At 40.3% G+C, this 17,367-nt stretch overlaps 1 protein-coding gene across 1 annotated transcript in view; it reads left to right on the top strand.

The window, feature by feature from the left end:
- Positions 1–17,367, top strand: part of DGKQ (diacylglycerol kinase theta) — a 93,887-nt gene that overhangs the window by 62,476 nt on the left and 14,044 nt on the right. The window contains exons 13-19 of the mRNA XM_064641997.1: positions 141–291; positions 1,064–1,102; positions 2,760–2,875; positions 10,640–10,791; positions 12,145–12,293; positions 12,861–13,042; positions 14,501–14,601. Of these exons, the coding sequence (XP_064498067.1) occupies positions 141–291; positions 1,064–1,102; positions 2,760–2,875; positions 10,640–10,791; positions 12,145–12,293; positions 12,861–13,042; positions 14,501–14,601 (890 nt within the window). The remainder of the gene's footprint in view (positions 1–140; positions 292–1,063; positions 1,103–2,759; positions 2,876–10,639; positions 10,792–12,144; positions 12,294–12,860; positions 13,043–14,500; positions 14,602–17,367) is intronic.

The raw sequence follows: 17,367 nt of genomic DNA, 5'->3' as shown, positions 1-17,367 counted from the left end.
AAGATCTTGAGGTTTGCTTCTGTTTGTGATATTCTTTAGGCATAGAGGATGTGATTGCTAAGGGCAGAACTGTTTTGGATTTTGTTTCACGGTATCTTTTTGCCAAATGTCGCGTCATTTATTTTCCTTTATTTTGGTAGACTTCAATACGTCAGATGAATCAAACAAGATTTTACATTGTGGAAAACAGTAAATCCATTGTGCAAGTAAATTTATTTGTTGGTGGCCTTCCACCTCAGCTTTCTGCTGAAGAATACGCAAATATTCTCAAGGAAGAATTAGCTATCAAAAGTAAGTAAACAGGTGCATTTTCAGATACTTTAACTTGTACAGAACAAAATGTAGCATCTATTGCTCCTTTTTATTTATTTATTTTTTTCTGACCTTATTTAAAAAATTATTCTGCCTCGTACTCTCATGGAGGCTTTTTTTTCTGAGTTAAAAGCATCACTCTTTTAAAGAACTGTACGTACCTTAAACCATTCAGATTATGCCAATGCAGTTTAATTCCCTGTACATGAATGTCCCTTTCCTTTATTAACCTCTGACACTTTTTGTGTGGGTTGTTCTCCACATTATTCTTGGACTTCGTGTCTGGTCATGGAGGAGTGTGAGCAGTGTTTGTACACATATATGGACAAGCACATATATGCACACATATATGGACTCAGGGAAAAGAATTTATTTTTCTTTTTCAAAGAAGTGTAATTGATTTTTCGTAATAGTCCTTCAACCAACGCTTTCTATAAGCAGTGTCAGGAATGCATCATGATTTGTGTTTCGGGAAACGAAGCGTTTTTCCCAATCTTTTATGTAACTTCAAGAGGAATTAAACTTAAAATGCTAGAAAGAATTCATAGTCACCTTTTATGAAAATCAATTTAGCTTTTCTTACTTGCAAAGTAAACTTAGGAGAGGGAAAATGTTAGCTGGAGGTTCTCCCTATATTTGTATAACTTTTAGTATTTATTTATATTGTATTTATGTAACTTTTAAAAATACTTTAAATATTTACTCTAAATGTACCCAAGGTTTTATGTGTTTATATTTTTACCCTTTGCAGCAAATGTAGTATCTGTGAGTCATGTTTATCAAGCACAAGGTAAGCATTAAGATTTTTACTCTTACAAACTATGTCTGTTTTCAAAACTGCAGCCTAATACTAGAGGTTTGAAGCTCAGAGTATGTTAGTTCTACTGCATAACCAAAAAGCCCTTCAGGTAGAATGTAGCACATTGTATTTATGAAGAGCAGTGGATTAGTGTTGCCTCATTAAAAAAAAGTTAAAAGGTTGGCTTCATGCCTCGTGTACCAGAAGGTGGTAATATTTCATCATAAAAATGAGGTTTGAAGTTGCACTTCAGCTGAACAATCTAACACCACAGAACTGATGAAAACCCTTCAGGTGCTCCCTCTTTATTTTGACTTCTAAAATACTAAAGTTTGGTAGTGCCTTTGGACTCAATGGGATTGTTTCACAGTCACTGTTTCCTAGCAGAGTGTTAATAGCTAGCTGGAAGTTGTAGAAAATAAATACGTTCATCTCTGTTCATCCTTTGAGCTTTTGCTGTACGAATTTTATTTCAGCAAGGTCGGAGAAGCCGTGTGGCTTCTGAGAGCTGGAGCAGCAGTGGCTCAGGGCAGCTTTAGTGCAGTGGTCAGATGGAGATCTGCATTTGGTAAAACTCAGAAGTGTGGAATTTTCTCTTTCGTGTGTTTAGGCATCTATATTTGAGATGTTTCACATCCTTTGGCAGGCTTAAATTTCACATGTCTGCTAAATGGATCTTTCCATATCATGGTTTTGAAGACCGTTGTGTGCTTCCTTTGTGTATTTGCTGTCTCCACATGGCTAATTAATACTTTTCATAAGGAAAACTATAAAGCTTTCAGATGTGCCTTCTCCTTTTAATATTTCTTAGTGGAGAAAAATTGGATTTGTGATGCTCTTCTCATGTCACAGCTTCATTGAACCAAATTTACATGCATGAGTTTTTTAGATGTTTCTGTTTGTACGTGATTTTTTATTGTCACTTCCTTTAGTTTGTATTTTTGTGTTTTTTATAACTTCCTGACTCTCCCTTTTCATTGCACCCAGGTTATGTGACCAGTTTACATCTCATATGCTGCCTGTTATGCACTTTGATCTTATCCTGCCCCATTTTCTTCCTCATTAAGTCTCTCACTTTAAACTAACTTAACAGTACTTTATTTTATTTTTATTTCATTTTATCTTTCTCTTTTGTCTTCCCTTCTTCCCCAATTTCCTCGTGCAGGACCTAAGCCAACATAAAGATCTAAAACCAGATTCTCAAACCAAATCTTTCCTTGCAGTAATTCTTACAGAGATACTGTTAATGAATGGAACTAATGGATTTTTAATAATGAGATACAGAATCAAACCTGATACCTTTGTCACTTGTACATGATGAGAAAAGCATATTAGTTGTGATAAAGAGTATGGAAATACTCCCTGCCTCTGAAGCTCAAAGGAAGTCTTTAAATGTGCATCAGTTCTGTGCTGCAGTTCTTGCTTGTCTTCAAACTACTTTGCTTTAACAAAAATCTGAGGTGTGTTTTGGGCTTTTGAAGAAAGCTTTGGAAACAGAACAGCCCAATTCACTGATAACAAACAACCGTGGAGTAACTTTTGCTGAATAATGTTCTGAGTAAACTGAATGAACTTTTGCTGTGATATATGAGACCTATTTCCGATAATAATAGAAAATATAAAAAATAGTTCTGATGCCTCTTTACAGGTGCTGTTGTACTCCAAATTTCATGTTTTTCTGAAGCTGAAAGAATATATATGCTAGTTAAAGATACTGTTATCAATGACAAGCCTCTGAATGCTGTGGTGATTCCTGAAGTTATGGTAAGAGATGGGTTTGAACAACTGCCCTAAAAGTCTTTCTGCTGGAACTAAATGAAAATACTTTTTATTTAAAGAGGCCATAAGCGATTTTCTCTAAGTAGTGTGATGAAAAAAAAATCCTTCAGAGCCTGTACTTGACATAATGATATACTTTTGTGATTTAAATCACTTGTCCTTTTACTGTTGAATTGTCAATATACAACTGCCTAACTATGCAACTATAAAGGGGAGAGAAACATTTTTTTTCCCCTTTTTATTTCTTTCAATGATGAAAAAGTTGGTTGCGTTTTAGTTTTAGCTGGCATGTCTGAAAATGTCTACAACAATTTTATTTTGGGGACTAAATGTGTTTCCTCACTAACCATGAGGTAAAGTACTATTGCTTATCTTCACATTTACAGTATCTTTGTTTCCCCATTCTGTAGCAGAGGGAGTCTGACCTTGTTCTGACCTTGTGGATTTCAGAAGAACATAGTCTTTTGAAAAACTTAGTGGAAGAGTCTTTGACAAATTCAGGCTTGATTCTGAATTATTAATTTTTATGATTACAAATCACTTTTATATGAATCAGTTGGTTTGATAATAGGCTTCATGTTAAGAAAGTAGAGTCAAGGTGAAAAGAGAGAAATTATTAACTGAGTGAAGTGATATTTTTAGGCAGGATATGATTGATGTAGGTTCTGTCCAAAAGAGAGTGTTGCCATAGTTAGTTTCTGCTCAGCTGTTCTGTATCTTGCAATTCACTATCTTTCTGGAGTTGCATTATGCCAAGTGAAGTGAGAGTCTTGTTTGACTTCTTGGAACTTCACAGAATGTCAAAAACTTTTAAAAATTACATAATTAATGGGAATTATGAAACAACTTTAGATGGGAGGGTCTCGAGTTTAGTAGCCATAGTTGCTTACTTACATACCTGCTTTTACCATTTAGAAATGAGTGCTACACCTATCAAAGTTTTCTGAAGGCAAATTTATTTTTTTGTATGAGCAGATACTGGGGGTAGTGCTTAAATGCAATTGGCAAGATTAAAAGCTGTCCCCCCTCCTTGTTCTTACGCATACACAGGAGTTATGTTTTATGAAATCCTTAGAAACCAAGGCCCCACCTCGTCCAAACTAGGTTTCACAGTGCCTGTTATGAGAAACAGAAGGCATTATGAAGATGGAATTGCTTTTGGATACTTGTTTTTGGTGTTCTTCAGGCAAATGCATCATGAGCCTATGTTCGGTGTCTGGTGTGTGAAGTTGAACATACTCCACTCTGTTGATTACATGTGTCTGTTTTTCTGAGACTGGATGTGTTTGAAGTGAACTTCTTGATGTCAGGAAAATGTGGATAATATTAACTGTTATCTGGTGCAAGATATTTTTAGAAACTCCAGGGGACTGCTAGGGATTAATTTCGAATGTGTAAGAAGGAGAAAGGGACTGTACATGGGCACAAACATTCTACTTCCATTTCAGCATGTATTGTTTATATTTGGTCATCTCACTGAAATAAGGCAAGAGTTAGCTTAAATGATACTTGAAGTGTTGTTTTTATATGATTTGGCCACCCAGCTTATGCCATTCACTAGTTACTCAGGGTAAGCTAATGAGTGATTGATGACTCTGCTTTGGGTAGCAACTGAACTAGATGACCTCCTGAGGTACTTTCCAACCTGGACTATTTTTTATCCTGTGATAATATTAGTCTTTGTTTATAGATGTGATCATTTAAATACAGTACCAGGAAATACACAGGAACTGAGCACAATACTAAATTTACACCATGTTTGACATTCCTTTTGTGAGTTAAATACAAAGAAACTGGGAATGAAGGGCTAATGATTTTTGCAAACTGCAATTTACATTTGAAAAAAAACCCAACCACCAACAATAAAACGGCCCTTTTTAAAAGTTGATAGAAGTACTGAAGTAAACTGGTGGTTAGCAAGCTGCTAGTTCATTTTTCTGAGGTGAGATTTGCTTACTCTGTGTCTGAAATACCTTCTAAGGAGGAGGCACAGTTCTGGTCTGGCATAATCTGGTCTACCAGAAGCAATTCACCCTCAAATTACCATTACTGCAAAGTTTGAATGCAGAATCAGTTTGTACCAAGTGCTTATTAGAAAGTCAAGCAGTTAGTGTTATCAGATGTGTTGATCCGTTCTGCTGTTTCAGGCCCTCAAGAATTTAATCAAGCACTTTTTCATTTCACAATATTCAAATAAATGAAAATACTCTCTTAATTGGAGTGTGAAAAAAATACAGTATTTTACAAAGCTATGTAGCTGCTCTGTGTGAGGAACTGCAGGGACAGTTTGGTTTCACTCTTTGGTATGATCCCAAGGTGAAAGACCGTGCAGGGCTGAATCTTTGAATTCAGAGTTAATTTACTAGAACTTCTTTTGCAGCACTGGCAAGAAAGAAAGTCAGTAGAGAGTTGTATGAGGCCAATACCAGCACATGTTTTTGTGCCTTTATCACTAATGCCTTTTATTAGTGGAGTGCCCTCTTATGTTTAGGTTCCTTTAGAGTAATAGAAAAAGATGTGGGAGATTCCTAAATAGATGAAAATTCCATTTTATTCGTTCCACTAATTCCTCACACAAATACTTACAACTTAAAAGCATAATAGTTTAATGAGCCTTTTTGCCAAAACACCGTGGAAGATTACTTTTCACCCCTTTGAAAGGCTGTCACCCTTTTCACCGTTCAATGAAAGGGTTGTCAAGCACAGGAGTGGGCTGCCCAGGGAAGTGGTGCAGTCACCATCCCTGCAGGTGTTCAAGAAATGACTGGACATGGCACTTAGTGCCATGGTCTAGTTGACAAAGTGGTGACCAAAGGTTGGAGTCGATGATCTTGCAGGTCTTTTCCATCTTTAATGATTCTATGATTCTTCCATTTCTGCAATATGCCAAAAAGTAAAGAAAAAGCTTGGGAGTTGACCCAGCTGCTGCTCCAGATGCATAGAGACACCTTGCACATAATTCCTCATGAGATAATGAGACCTTTCTGGCCAGGGTGGAGGCAGTTTGTGCTTGGGCCATCGTGAGTCCTTTCAAATGGGATGTGCTGCTGGCACAGATGTTGAATTTTACTTGACACTTAGAGATATCTGCAGTTCCTGGAGACAGCCCACCACACTGGAAGATGTGCCATGGTTGTCATGCTGGTAGGCCTGTGGCTCAGAACGCCTTGTTCTGCTTTGTTGTGAGATGTGATTACACTCAACAGAAAGGGGATTAGCGCAGATGATAAACATCTTGCCCCAACCTGAAGCCGTGTTGTGCTAATCCTGACAAATTAAGCAATTCAGGGTGACTGTCAGAGTGTCTAAATCACACAGACTCCTTCAGCTGTCTCTAAGAAACGAGCAATAAATTCCTTCCTGAACGCCAGCCAACACAAAACCCCTCTGCAGATTTCACTCCTCAAGCAGAGCACTGAAGCCAGCGCTAAAGGGGGAAGGGAGTCCTCAGGCTGTGAGTCACACACTGTCTTCTGCCCTGTAACAAACTCATTTGTATGTCCCCAGTGAGGCTTTACTAAGGGTTTTAAAAAGATTCTGCAGCATAAAGGTGCTACCCTTGTGACCATCTGTAATTGTAACAGAGAGCGTACCTTTGAGAAAGCTCAACAGCAGCCCTGCTTTGCTGTACAAACCACCGTAGAGTTTTTAACCCCCACCAAAAGATAATTGTTTTCTGAGAAGCTGGCCTTTATCTAGGGATTTACCAGTGTTTATTACTCCTTTAAGCTTAATGAAGAGTCATGATAGGAAGCAAGTTAATGGTAAGGATAAGCACTTTCTAGAACACTTTTTTATTCTGCATAGATGCATCTGGTACTAAATGAGTATAGTTAGGAATTTACATCAGAAGATATTTGAATGAGAGTAGTTTTGAGTAGTAGGGCTGCTCAGTATACACTACATACAGATATTTTTTTAGCTCCAGGCATTCTCTGCAGCTGCTTGTGAGTCTTAGTAGCATTCAGGGTATATGTTTAACTTCTTTTTTTTTTGGGGGGGGGGTACAATATTGGCACTTGATGGGAAGTTTAGATGGCAGTTTTGTAGAAACTGTAATACATAATTGCAGTACTTCATATTTACTTGGGAAAGATCTCAGATGACTTTACTAAACACAGCTGTGCTTTTGAATACTTTAGAGTTCACCATGTCTCAAAAATCATTGCAATTCCCTGAAGTTCCATTTGAATTATTTTAGTTACTTGGTTTTAAACCTAGAGCATTAGAACTTGCCTGGAAAAGCAAGTAATATAAAACACATATTCAACATGTCACTTCTATATGTCCCAAACCAATATTTTCAGAAAGTGATTTCCTTAAAACCAGAAGATAATCAAATATTCCTGTCACATTCAAGTAAGGTAATTGTTGGACTTCATTGTTGGGCTGTTTTCTTTTCTCTCATTCTTTTTTGGAAAAGTTTTTATTTACTTTGAGCTGCAGAACTTAGTGTTTTTTCTTTTTATTATCTCTTTAACCCCCATTTTTTAAAGCCTGCAAGTTTCCAGGCATTAGACCAAGCCTGTGGTTTCAGGTTGCCGTTATTGTTCAGAAAATTGAAATGGCTGGAGATGATATTTAGGTAGTAAAAAAAGCTCTGAAGAGGAGGAAATGGGGTATGGTCAGGAGGGAAGGTAGGGCAGAGTAGAAGCCGGACAAAGAGTGCAGGAAGGGAACGGTTTGCTCTGGTACCCCATGGGACATGATGTTTCCTTTCAGAGCTGCTCTGCCTTTTGTTGCTTGTGGGATTTAACCCCACACAGTGCTACAGGCTGGGAGCAGAGTGGCTAGGAAGTGGCTCATCACAAAAGGCCCTGGGGATGCTGTCGGCAGACAGCTGAGCATGAGCCATCAGTGTGCCCAGGTGGCTGAGAAGGGCAATGGTGTCCTGGCCTGTGTTGAGAATAGTGTGGCCAACAGGACTAGGGAAGTGATCTCCCCCTGTACCCAGCACTCGTGAGGCCATACTTCGACTACTGTGTTCAGTTCTGGGCCCCTCACTTAAAAAAGGGCAGGGAGATACTGGAGCGTGTCCAGTGAATGGCAACAAGGCTCATGAAGCGTCCAGGAATGGCTGGGGGGGCTGGGTTTGTTTAGTCTCAAGAAAGGAGGCTCGGGGGGACTTCATCCCTCTCTACAAGCACCTGAAAGGAGGTTATAGCCAGGTGGGGGCCGGTCTCTTCTGCCGTGCCTGCAGGGAAAGGACAAGAGGAAATGGCCTTAAACTGAGACAGGGGAGATTCAGATTAGATATTAGAAACATTTTCATTGTCAGGGTGGTCAGACATTGGAATAGGTTGCCCAGGGACGTGATAGAGTCACTGTCCCTGGAGGTGTTCTAGTGCTGGGTGATACAATATTTAGTGGTTTAGGGGTCACAGTGGTGGTGCCAGGCTGACACTTGGACTGAATCATCTTAAAGGTCTCTTCCAGTCTTGACGATTCTGTGATTGTCAAAGGACTAGGCAGGATATGGCGGATGGTGGTGCAGGAACTGGTGGAGTAACAAGATAGCCTTTATTTCTGGAAAAACCAGAGCTCTGCTTACTCTTTCATTAATGCTTGGAATGGCTCAAGGGGAGGAAATCCACTTGTCTCTTTGGGTTGTGTGGATCCTTGAGCTGTTAACCTTAATACTCAAGAATCCTTCCTTTTTGTGACAGCGGCATGCATTGTTTTCCATAGACTTCCTTTGCTGTCTACAAGTAATCCTTTTCATGTGCTTAACAGAAATGACTGTATTACCCTTGTTATGTGTTGGACATGCTTTGAGTAATTGCTTCTCCCTTTCCAATAATATCTGAATATAGAGGCAAGAGGTGTTTTGACCTCAGTTGTCACAGTTCAGCATGAAGGTGGTTCCTTTGGAGAAAGCTGTGTGCACAGCTTTCCAGCCTCTGTCTCACCAACCTACTTGTTTTGCCAGCAGTGGAACCTTTCCAGTAAAACAAAATTTTGAGGCTCTTTTGGCTCTTTGTCCCCCAAAATAGGCCTTGTTTGGCTAATTTATTTTTCAAGAGAACAGATGTATTTTCAAAGTGAATGTCTCTGGTAGAATCTAAAGGATAGGGAATGAAGGGGTAAGAGAAGTGTGTGCCTGCTCCACCAGCCTTCTTACTTGCTTAGTGTTCCTCTTCCCAGTGTGTTTTCTCTTTTTCAAGGGACAGTTCACACTGGATAACAGAGAACATTGCAGGCAGTGTTAGAGGAGAGGGATTTTTATGTGTTTGTGGGTATCTTGACACATCTGGCAGGGTGTGACTTGCAGAGGATTAGCAGCCAGCTATTTTAAGAAAGGAAGATTAGAGGAAATCTCTCAAGTACTGTGAAGCCCCAAACAAACATTCGTTTTTAAGTGTCTGTATCAGCTCACAGGTATGGTCTGGGGTAGCTCAGGTAGATGATGGTCTGGGGTAGCTCAGTGTCAGACCCCATTTTGCATCCCCATAAACTTAACGCATTAATTTGTCCTGATTTCTCCACTGTTCACCTCAGATCATGCTCTCTGGTGGTTGCTCACGGACAGCAGCAGTCAACAGGCTCTCTGGGTGCTGTCTCCTCCTCTCTGTAGCTGTTGGTATCTCTCCACATGCTTGCACGCTGCGGTCATGCTGCTGCCTCACCGCCCCCTGAATCATTCTTGTCTAAATTGACTTATATTTAGCACTGTTGTTCTGTTCCCTGAATCCATCTGGTCAGCTGCGTGACAAATCGCTGTTCTCTGAATCCTGTCCAATGTGTAAATACAAATTATCACAACTTAGGGACTGTGGCAAACGTTTCTGTTTTGAAGAGCACTTGTTGAAATGTCCAGTGAACTTTTCTGGCACGTACCTGCCCCCAGCCCCGTGGCAGGACAGATGAACAGTGTGCCAGAGTCTTCTGATCTTTCTAGAACTATTTACAGGTCGTTTTACAAAATGATTTGTGGGCAGACTGGCTGGCTGAAAACCAGCCCCAAGGAGGTGCTTCTATTGGCTGGAAGTTTTGACATCCAGCAAGGTTGCAAGTACAGTTCCTGTGCAGTCCATGGAGTGCCCCAGGAAATCCCACCTCTGCCATGTCCATTGGCTTCCTTTGCAGTGGTTTGTGGATGGGTACCAGACTCCACTGCAGCATGGCCATGCTTTGAGAGCCCTTTCTGCAGCAGCTTCAGTAGAGCGTAAGATACTGGCACTCCTGATTAAACCCTCCTGATACAAAAGCTTTAATTACGTATTTTTTAAAGAAGCTTTCAGCCTCTTATTTTACAGGGAGGGGCATGCCAGTGTCTGCCCAAACATCCTCATTTTGAAATGTTTTGGCCTTGTAAATTAACATGTATTCTAAGACAACCACCAAACTAAAGAAAAAAATTTCAGCTGGTTTGGGGAGAAGTTCTGTCTTTTTCTATTGAAAAGCTTTCTCCTTTCTCTGTTTGAATTATACATGACTCTTATCCCTTACGCTGTTCTTTGGCATAGACTGTTTACTGAAAATGTGTAAAAAGGGCTGTTTACAATGACTTTGTTTCATGTTGGCTCCACTGTGTAGTTGGAGTGGGTTAAGGAGACTTCAGTTCCCAGAGCATCAAGAACAGCAGTTAACCTGTCCGTTTCTGGACATTGACTCTTTTTATTTATAGAATCTGGATTTTTTTTTTAACTAAGCATCAAGGAAGCATCAGGTAATATTTCTGAGATGCAGTAGTAATTTTTCTTCCTATTCGTGGGTTTGGCTTATCCTTTTCTTCTTGTTTTCTTTCAGGCTTCCAAGATACCACAGAATTGCTGCCCACTTCTTGTATTTGTGAATCCAAAAAGCGGTGGGCTGAAAGGTCGGGATCTGCTGTACAGTTTTAGAAAGCTGCTAAACCCACATCAGGTCTTTGAACTTACCAATGGGGGCCCACTTCCTGGGTAAGTCATCATATTTTTAAAAAAAATTTTTTACATTGTTATGTTTTTTTAAAGGATGTATTAGATTTACTTATTTTGAAGATCTAAATTGCTTCTGTTCTATGCCTGAACGCCAGGGCAGTGGATCACTCCCTTCTGATTGGTTCTTACTGTGAGACCAGATTTAAACTTTGAGGTTCTCTAAAGAAAAGAGAATAGAGTAGTTCCTGATATATAGATTTCTGTCAAGTCTAGCAGAGTCCGGTCCTGGGAACGTCAAATGCCCTTTACAATAGCATATCTTTAATAAATATTAAAAATATCTTACATTTGAATGGTGATGGACAGAGAAGTGGCACATTTCTTCACAAAAGCTGATTTTTTTGCTTTTGTTTCTTCTGATGTTTCATGGGAAGTACTAGGAAAGTGTAATAAAATTTTCTGTCTTGACTCTTGAAACTTGGCCACAATTGCAGAATTAACAGAGCCTGTCTGATCACAGCTGCAACATTTCTACAAGGAACAGGACATAATGTGCTTGTAGGGGGGCAGGAACTGCTGACTTGATTTAATCAACCCCACTTTGTTACCAGCTTCATAAAACTGAAAGTGATGCTTGTAGCCTATTCCTCATTTCTTCAGCACTGCTTTAATAAAAAACTGTCAGGACAAGATCTTCAGAACAAAAGCTTTGTTGGAAGAAATGCAGCTTATGCAGGAGGCAAGATAAACAAATTACCCAAACTAATTTTTCTTTCAGAACTGTATAATTCTGTTGTCTTTCTAATGCAGTTCAAGCTTCAATTTCAGTAATTAGTTCATTTGGTTTTGGCCTTGGAATCTTTCTGTAGCTTTACAGCAAAATGCTCCTACTTGTGCAATGGGAAATAAAAATTCCTTTGCATGATATCTTTGTATGCGGGATGAAAAACCACAAAAGGTAAGAGTCACCAGGAAAACAGTACTGTAAAGAAGAAAATGTACTGTGATTCCTATGACCGAGTAAAAAAACACCACCACTAATCAACGTCTCCTCTAGGATTTAAAGTGTTATAGATGTTCGCACTGAAATGATGACTAGTTAGATCTCTGTGCCTTTGAAAATGGAAGTGATTAACCATTTAACTCTTGAAGAGGAGTGAAGAATCCTAGAGGAATGTGGTTTTCTTTTTTTTTAAATACAACTGTATCTAAAATTTCCTATTTTTCCACTCACTTTGTTGAAGTTGTTGATCCTGAAACAGATGGTAAAGTGGGGCGTGGGGCAGAATTCCAATAATACCGTGTTATCTTAAATAGCATGTCAGGAGACTTTGCAGTTCCTGTATTACACTGTAACATTTGTTTTCCCATGTGCTTTGTTCTACAATGAAGGTTTCACACGTTCTCCAAAGTCCCCTCCTTCCGAGTGCTGGTGTGCGGAGGGGACGGCACCGTTGGCTGGGTCCTTGGTGCACTCGAGGAAATCAGGCACAAGCTGGTGTGCTCAGAGCCCTCAGTTGCCATCTTACCTTTAGGAACAGGTGAGAATCACAGCAAGAACCATTCCTCTTCCAAGGGCAGAAGTCCTCCAGAAGCTTTATCTTTATTTTTCTTTCTGACGAAGAACTCAGTTCTGCAGCAGAGATGCTGTGATCAGTGCTGGCTGGTGCTGGAGGGTAAATTGCAGTATCAGCTTTTCAAGGAAATATCAGCCATGCTTTCTGAAGGAAAAGCAAGCAGCCAGAGTGTATGGGGTATATGGGAGTGGGCAGGAGTTGAAGACAGCAAGATATTCTCCTCCTGACAACCAATCAGCCATTTCTCTAAACCAGTGAACTCAGTTGCTCCCTGACATCTTAACTCAGTCACAGGTTTTTCCATTTTTTTGTGTGTGTGAAAACATTCCAGATGAGAATGTGTCTGTATGTAATAGTAAGCACACGTGCAATCACAACAAAACTTAGATATTTTTTTCTGCTTGTTGACTTTTTGTTCCAAACTAACTATGGCTTGTCTGGAGCACCTTAATGCAATGTGGTTTGCAGAACAGGGCTGATGCTCTAATTGTGAAGTACAGTCTTAATTTGGCATTCTTTGTTGTTGCCCAGGTAATGACCTGGGGAGGGTCTTGCGATGGGGAGCTGGCTACAGTGGGGAGGACCCATACTCCATTTTGGTTTCTGTGGATGAGGCAGATGATGTTCTTATGGACCGCTGGACTATCCTTTTGGATGCGGAAGAGCCGGCTGAAGGTGCAGAGAATGGCATTGGAGAACCTGAGCCTCCAAAGGTGAGCTGAATACCATTTGGGTTTGATTCTTAGGAACTGTTGTTCTATCAAAAACCACAAGGATGATGGATATTAACATAGTTTAATTTTTTGCTCACTTGGCTTCGCGCTTGGGCCTCACTGAGCTGTTTCTTAGTGAATACAGCAACATCTGGATCTAGTGTTTCAGTCTGGGCAGGACTGGTTGGCTGCAGAGCACAATTCATAGCTGTTTGGCAAAAAGCATCTGATAGAGGATTAATGAAAAGATTCACATGGCAATGGCATACCTGTCTGCTTCAGCTGGAAAGAAAGTTATTTCTCAAATAAGAGAAAAGTTTGGAAAAAATGCCAAACACTTTCCAGAACACTTGTAAAACTGGAGTGTCAACCCAAAAACACCCCCCTCCTCAAAAGGTACTCTCATCTTTCCTTTCACAATTTAAGAAATTACTAGTTGTTCCTAGCATATACAGGAAGTAAATCCTTCTGCCATCTTACTGCCACTGCATGTCTGTATATGTGGCATCCATTATTTGCACTTTTTTGAATGAAAGTCACTGTTCCTTGGTTCGTATTAACTTGTTTCTGTTTAGGAAAATAAAAATGTTGGTTGTAGATGTTGACTTTTCAGAGCTGTATGTGAATCCTGGTTCTGTCTGTCTTCAGACAAAAAGAAGAAATTGGACAAGGGAGTGACAAAAAAAGGAGGAAATTGTAACAATGGTAGCAATTATCTAAGCCTTTAGTCTGGTCACTGGAAAATCCTAGGCATTATGAGTCAGCTGGAGGATTTAAGTTACTCAGGTTCCAGCTATTTTTCACTTGGTGGAGACGGGGGTTGATTTTCCCTGGGTGCCTAATCTGCTTTTTAAAGGTGAAGGGTGGGAGAGTCAAGGACTAGGATAAAAAAGCTATGGCATGCAAAGGAAGAATTAATGGCAGAAATGGTAGAAATCTGTTGGAACTGGAGACTGGCATATAGAGAGCTATATAAAACACAGCTGAGTAGGTGAAGTCAAGTTCTACACTCTGATGTAAGTTGGTCACCTTCCAAAGTAAGGAAGAGCATCTTCCTAGCGATGTGATGATAAATCCATGGTTGATGCCAAAAATAATAGTGGCATTAGTGTCCAGCAATTTGTGAAGTTATTGTCCAGTTCTTTGTGAAGAATTGCTTTGAGAGGTTGATTGGTTTTATTTCTGCATTAGTTTTTATTTCTGCCTTATTATGCCTGTCACTTTTAATTAAGATTAAACTTTGAAGTTTCTGATACTTTGGAAATAATGACTGCATATCAACAGTTTTTTCTACAGCTTTATTTTTAGTGCAGTGTTTCTGGAAAATGTTTTCCAGAATCTAGCAAGATGCAAGTGACTTGGAAGGATCATCTGCAAAGCTTGCTTTTGTTGAAAAACTTTGGAACTTCTTCGTTTATGAATGTAAGCAGGAAATAAAACCTTTTTTTTTTTTATCAGATTGTACAGATGAACAATTACTGTGGTCTTGGCATTGATGCAGAGTTGAGCTTGGACTTCCATCATGCTAGAGAAGAAGAACCAGGGAAATTTAATAGCAGGTAATCCTGGGGAAACCAGGTGTGAAGATCAGCTCTGTGGTGTTGCATTACTTCCAATTTACACTACAGCTGATAATCTTAAATGCTACAGTTATCCACAAATCAATATTGCTTGAGGCAGAGCTAGGACAGGGAGGAATTAAGTTAGCCAGGAACTTGTAGGCACAGAATTTTGTTTGCTTTGGTTTGGGGTTTTTCCTCTACAAAGAGAGAGCACCAAAGCAGTTTTTGGAAGCCATGTCATTGTTATTTAGTATTCTTAGTTTGCAGTGTTCAGTGAAATTTTGAGTGAAATTGAGTTCAGTGAAATTTTGAGATAGTGGAAATATCTCGTGCTAAAAGTCTTTTCAAAACTTCTTCAGAACTTCTGTACCTTTTACACCCTTGCTTAGTGCTGTGGTAGCACCTGCATGCTGGTATTAAGGATAAAGAAAAAATCTCCATCTCAAGCGAGACTGTTATTAAAAAGGTATTGAGAGAGACCTTCCTCCTTTCTGGCATGCAGACCAACCAATAATGGGACTTTTTTTCTTCTCATAATCACTCAAATTGATGAGCAAAAGAAATCACAATTGTGTAATTAATCCGTAATTGCTTGTAGAAGCTGTTTTGTCTGCTTTCCTCTATGATTAAATGTCCTCTAATTTGTGTCTTGGTTGCCAGAGTTACAGTCAGTTACAAGTGTGCAGTGTCCAAGCTATTAAAAATATCCTCCAGCTGGTTATGAGTGTAATGATGTGTAATCCCACCTGTCTTGCCGTGTTCTGTCTGTCATTACAGGCATTGCTCATGGTGTTTTTCTTAAAAACTGAATAACACAAGATATTGTTTCTATGGTTACTATTAGGCACTGGTTTGCATTTTCAGTCAACTGGATTAAAGACATCATAGGTAGTAAAATCAGGCAATAAGTTAGTGTATGGCAGTGCCTGTTCTAGTATATGAAACTTTTCTAGATTTTCTTTTGCAGTTAATATAATGTAAGAGTTATCTTCATTCTTTCTTCAGAATAAACTCCTCTGTGTTTGCAAAGCAACAGTACTTAAAAGATATGTCCTTTTCTTATTGCCACTGCATATAAGGGTTATACTTTGATTTCTGTTGTCCTATGTGCTTTTCATCCCTGTAATCTTTATCTCAGCCAGTCCCAGTGTGCAGCACCTGCAGCTCAGTGGGCAATGACTTGGTACCGTTCTTGAAGGGCTTGTGGGAAAGAAGAAATGATTCCCCCTTCCCCTCCTTCAAATCTGAAGGGCTATATATTTCTGGAAAAGAAATCTGAAATAATTATTGAAACTGAGGTACGTTTTCACAGAAGGCAAACAGCTTGTGCAGGTTAACAGTGCTGACACATGATATTTACCTTTGACTGCCTGTGACAATGACTGTTAAAAGGGCTGGCTTTTCACTTTCCCATGGTAAGCAAGTGCACAGTCTTGTCAGCATTATTAGCGCTTTTTAAAAATTATTTTTAGTAAATTAACTAAAAAGGGTATCCGATGCAGCAGCTGCTGGCATGTGAACTGGCTGCTCCTGAGTGCAGAACAGGAAGTTTCAGGTTGTGGCAGCAGAAATTCCAGGTAGTCCTTGGGAGAAATATGGGCTTGAGTGCTCTTGTGAAGCAAGACCTTAAAATGGAAAATGTCCCAAAAGCTGTGTGCTGTCTTGCCTCACTCAGTGGAGTCTCTTTATGTGCTCAGGCTAGCAGCTCAAAGTGCAGTGACGACTTCCCTGTGGGAATTTAATGCTGAACTTGCATTGCAGGGCAGATAAAAATAGTGTATGTTGTGACAGTGATGGTTTTTGCATTGCTGAGTGCCAAGCTGTGTGAGTTCCTTTCTCAGTGTAAAATTTAATGATCAGGATTCTGTCATTCACAGAATCACAGAATGGGCAGGCTGGAAAAGACCACAGTGGGTCATCTGGTCCAACCTCCCTGCTCAAGCAGGGTCATCCCAGAGCACTTGGCACAGGATTGTGTACGGACAGTTCCTGAATGTCTCCAGTGAGGGAAACTGCACAACCTCTCTGGGCAACCTATTCCAGTGCAAGGTCACTCACACAGTAAAGAAGTTCCTCCTCATATTCAGGTGGAACTTGCAGTGCAGTAGTTTCTGCCTGTTGCCTCTTGTCCTATTGCTTGGGACCACCAAGAAGAGCCTGAGTCCATCCTCTTCCCACCCAGCCTTCAGATACTTATACGCATAGATGAGGTCCCCTCTCAGTCATCTCTTCTCGAGGCTGAACAGGCCCAGCTCTCTCAGCCTTTCTTCATAAGAGAGTTGATCCAGTCCCCTGATCATCTTTATTATCCTCCACTGGACAGGAGCTCCTGTCTCTCTTGTGCTGAGGAGCCCAGAACTGGATCTCAGCACTCCCAGTGTGGCCTCTCCAGGGCTGAATGGAGGGACAGGATCACCTCCCTCGACCTGCTGACAAGGCTCTTCCTAATGCACCCCAGGATACCATTGGCCTTGTTGGCCACAAGGGCACACTGCTGGCTCATGGACAGCTTGCTGTCCACCAGGACCCCCAGGTCCTTCTCCACAGAGCTGCTCTCCAGGCCTGTACTGGGGCATGGGGTTATTCCTCCTCAAGTACAGGACCCTGAACTTGCCTTTGTTGAATTTCAGACAGTTCCACTCTGCCCAACTCTCCAACCTGTCAATATCCTTCTGAAGGGCTGCACAGCCCTCTGGGGTTATCAGCCACTCCTCCAAACTTTGTGTCAGCAGTGAAGGCATCTACCCCTTCATCCAAGTCATT

Source organism: Pseudopipra pipra, chromosome Z (assembly GCF_036250125.1).
Source record: "Pseudopipra pipra isolate bDixPip1 chromosome Z, bDixPip1.hap1, whole genome shotgun sequence".
In the NCBI taxonomy this organism is placed as follows: Eukaryota; Metazoa; Chordata; class Aves; order Passeriformes; family Pipridae; genus Pseudopipra; species Pseudopipra pipra.
Note: the sequence above shows the minus strand (reverse complement) of the source record. Positions and strands in the feature narration are given on the sequence as shown.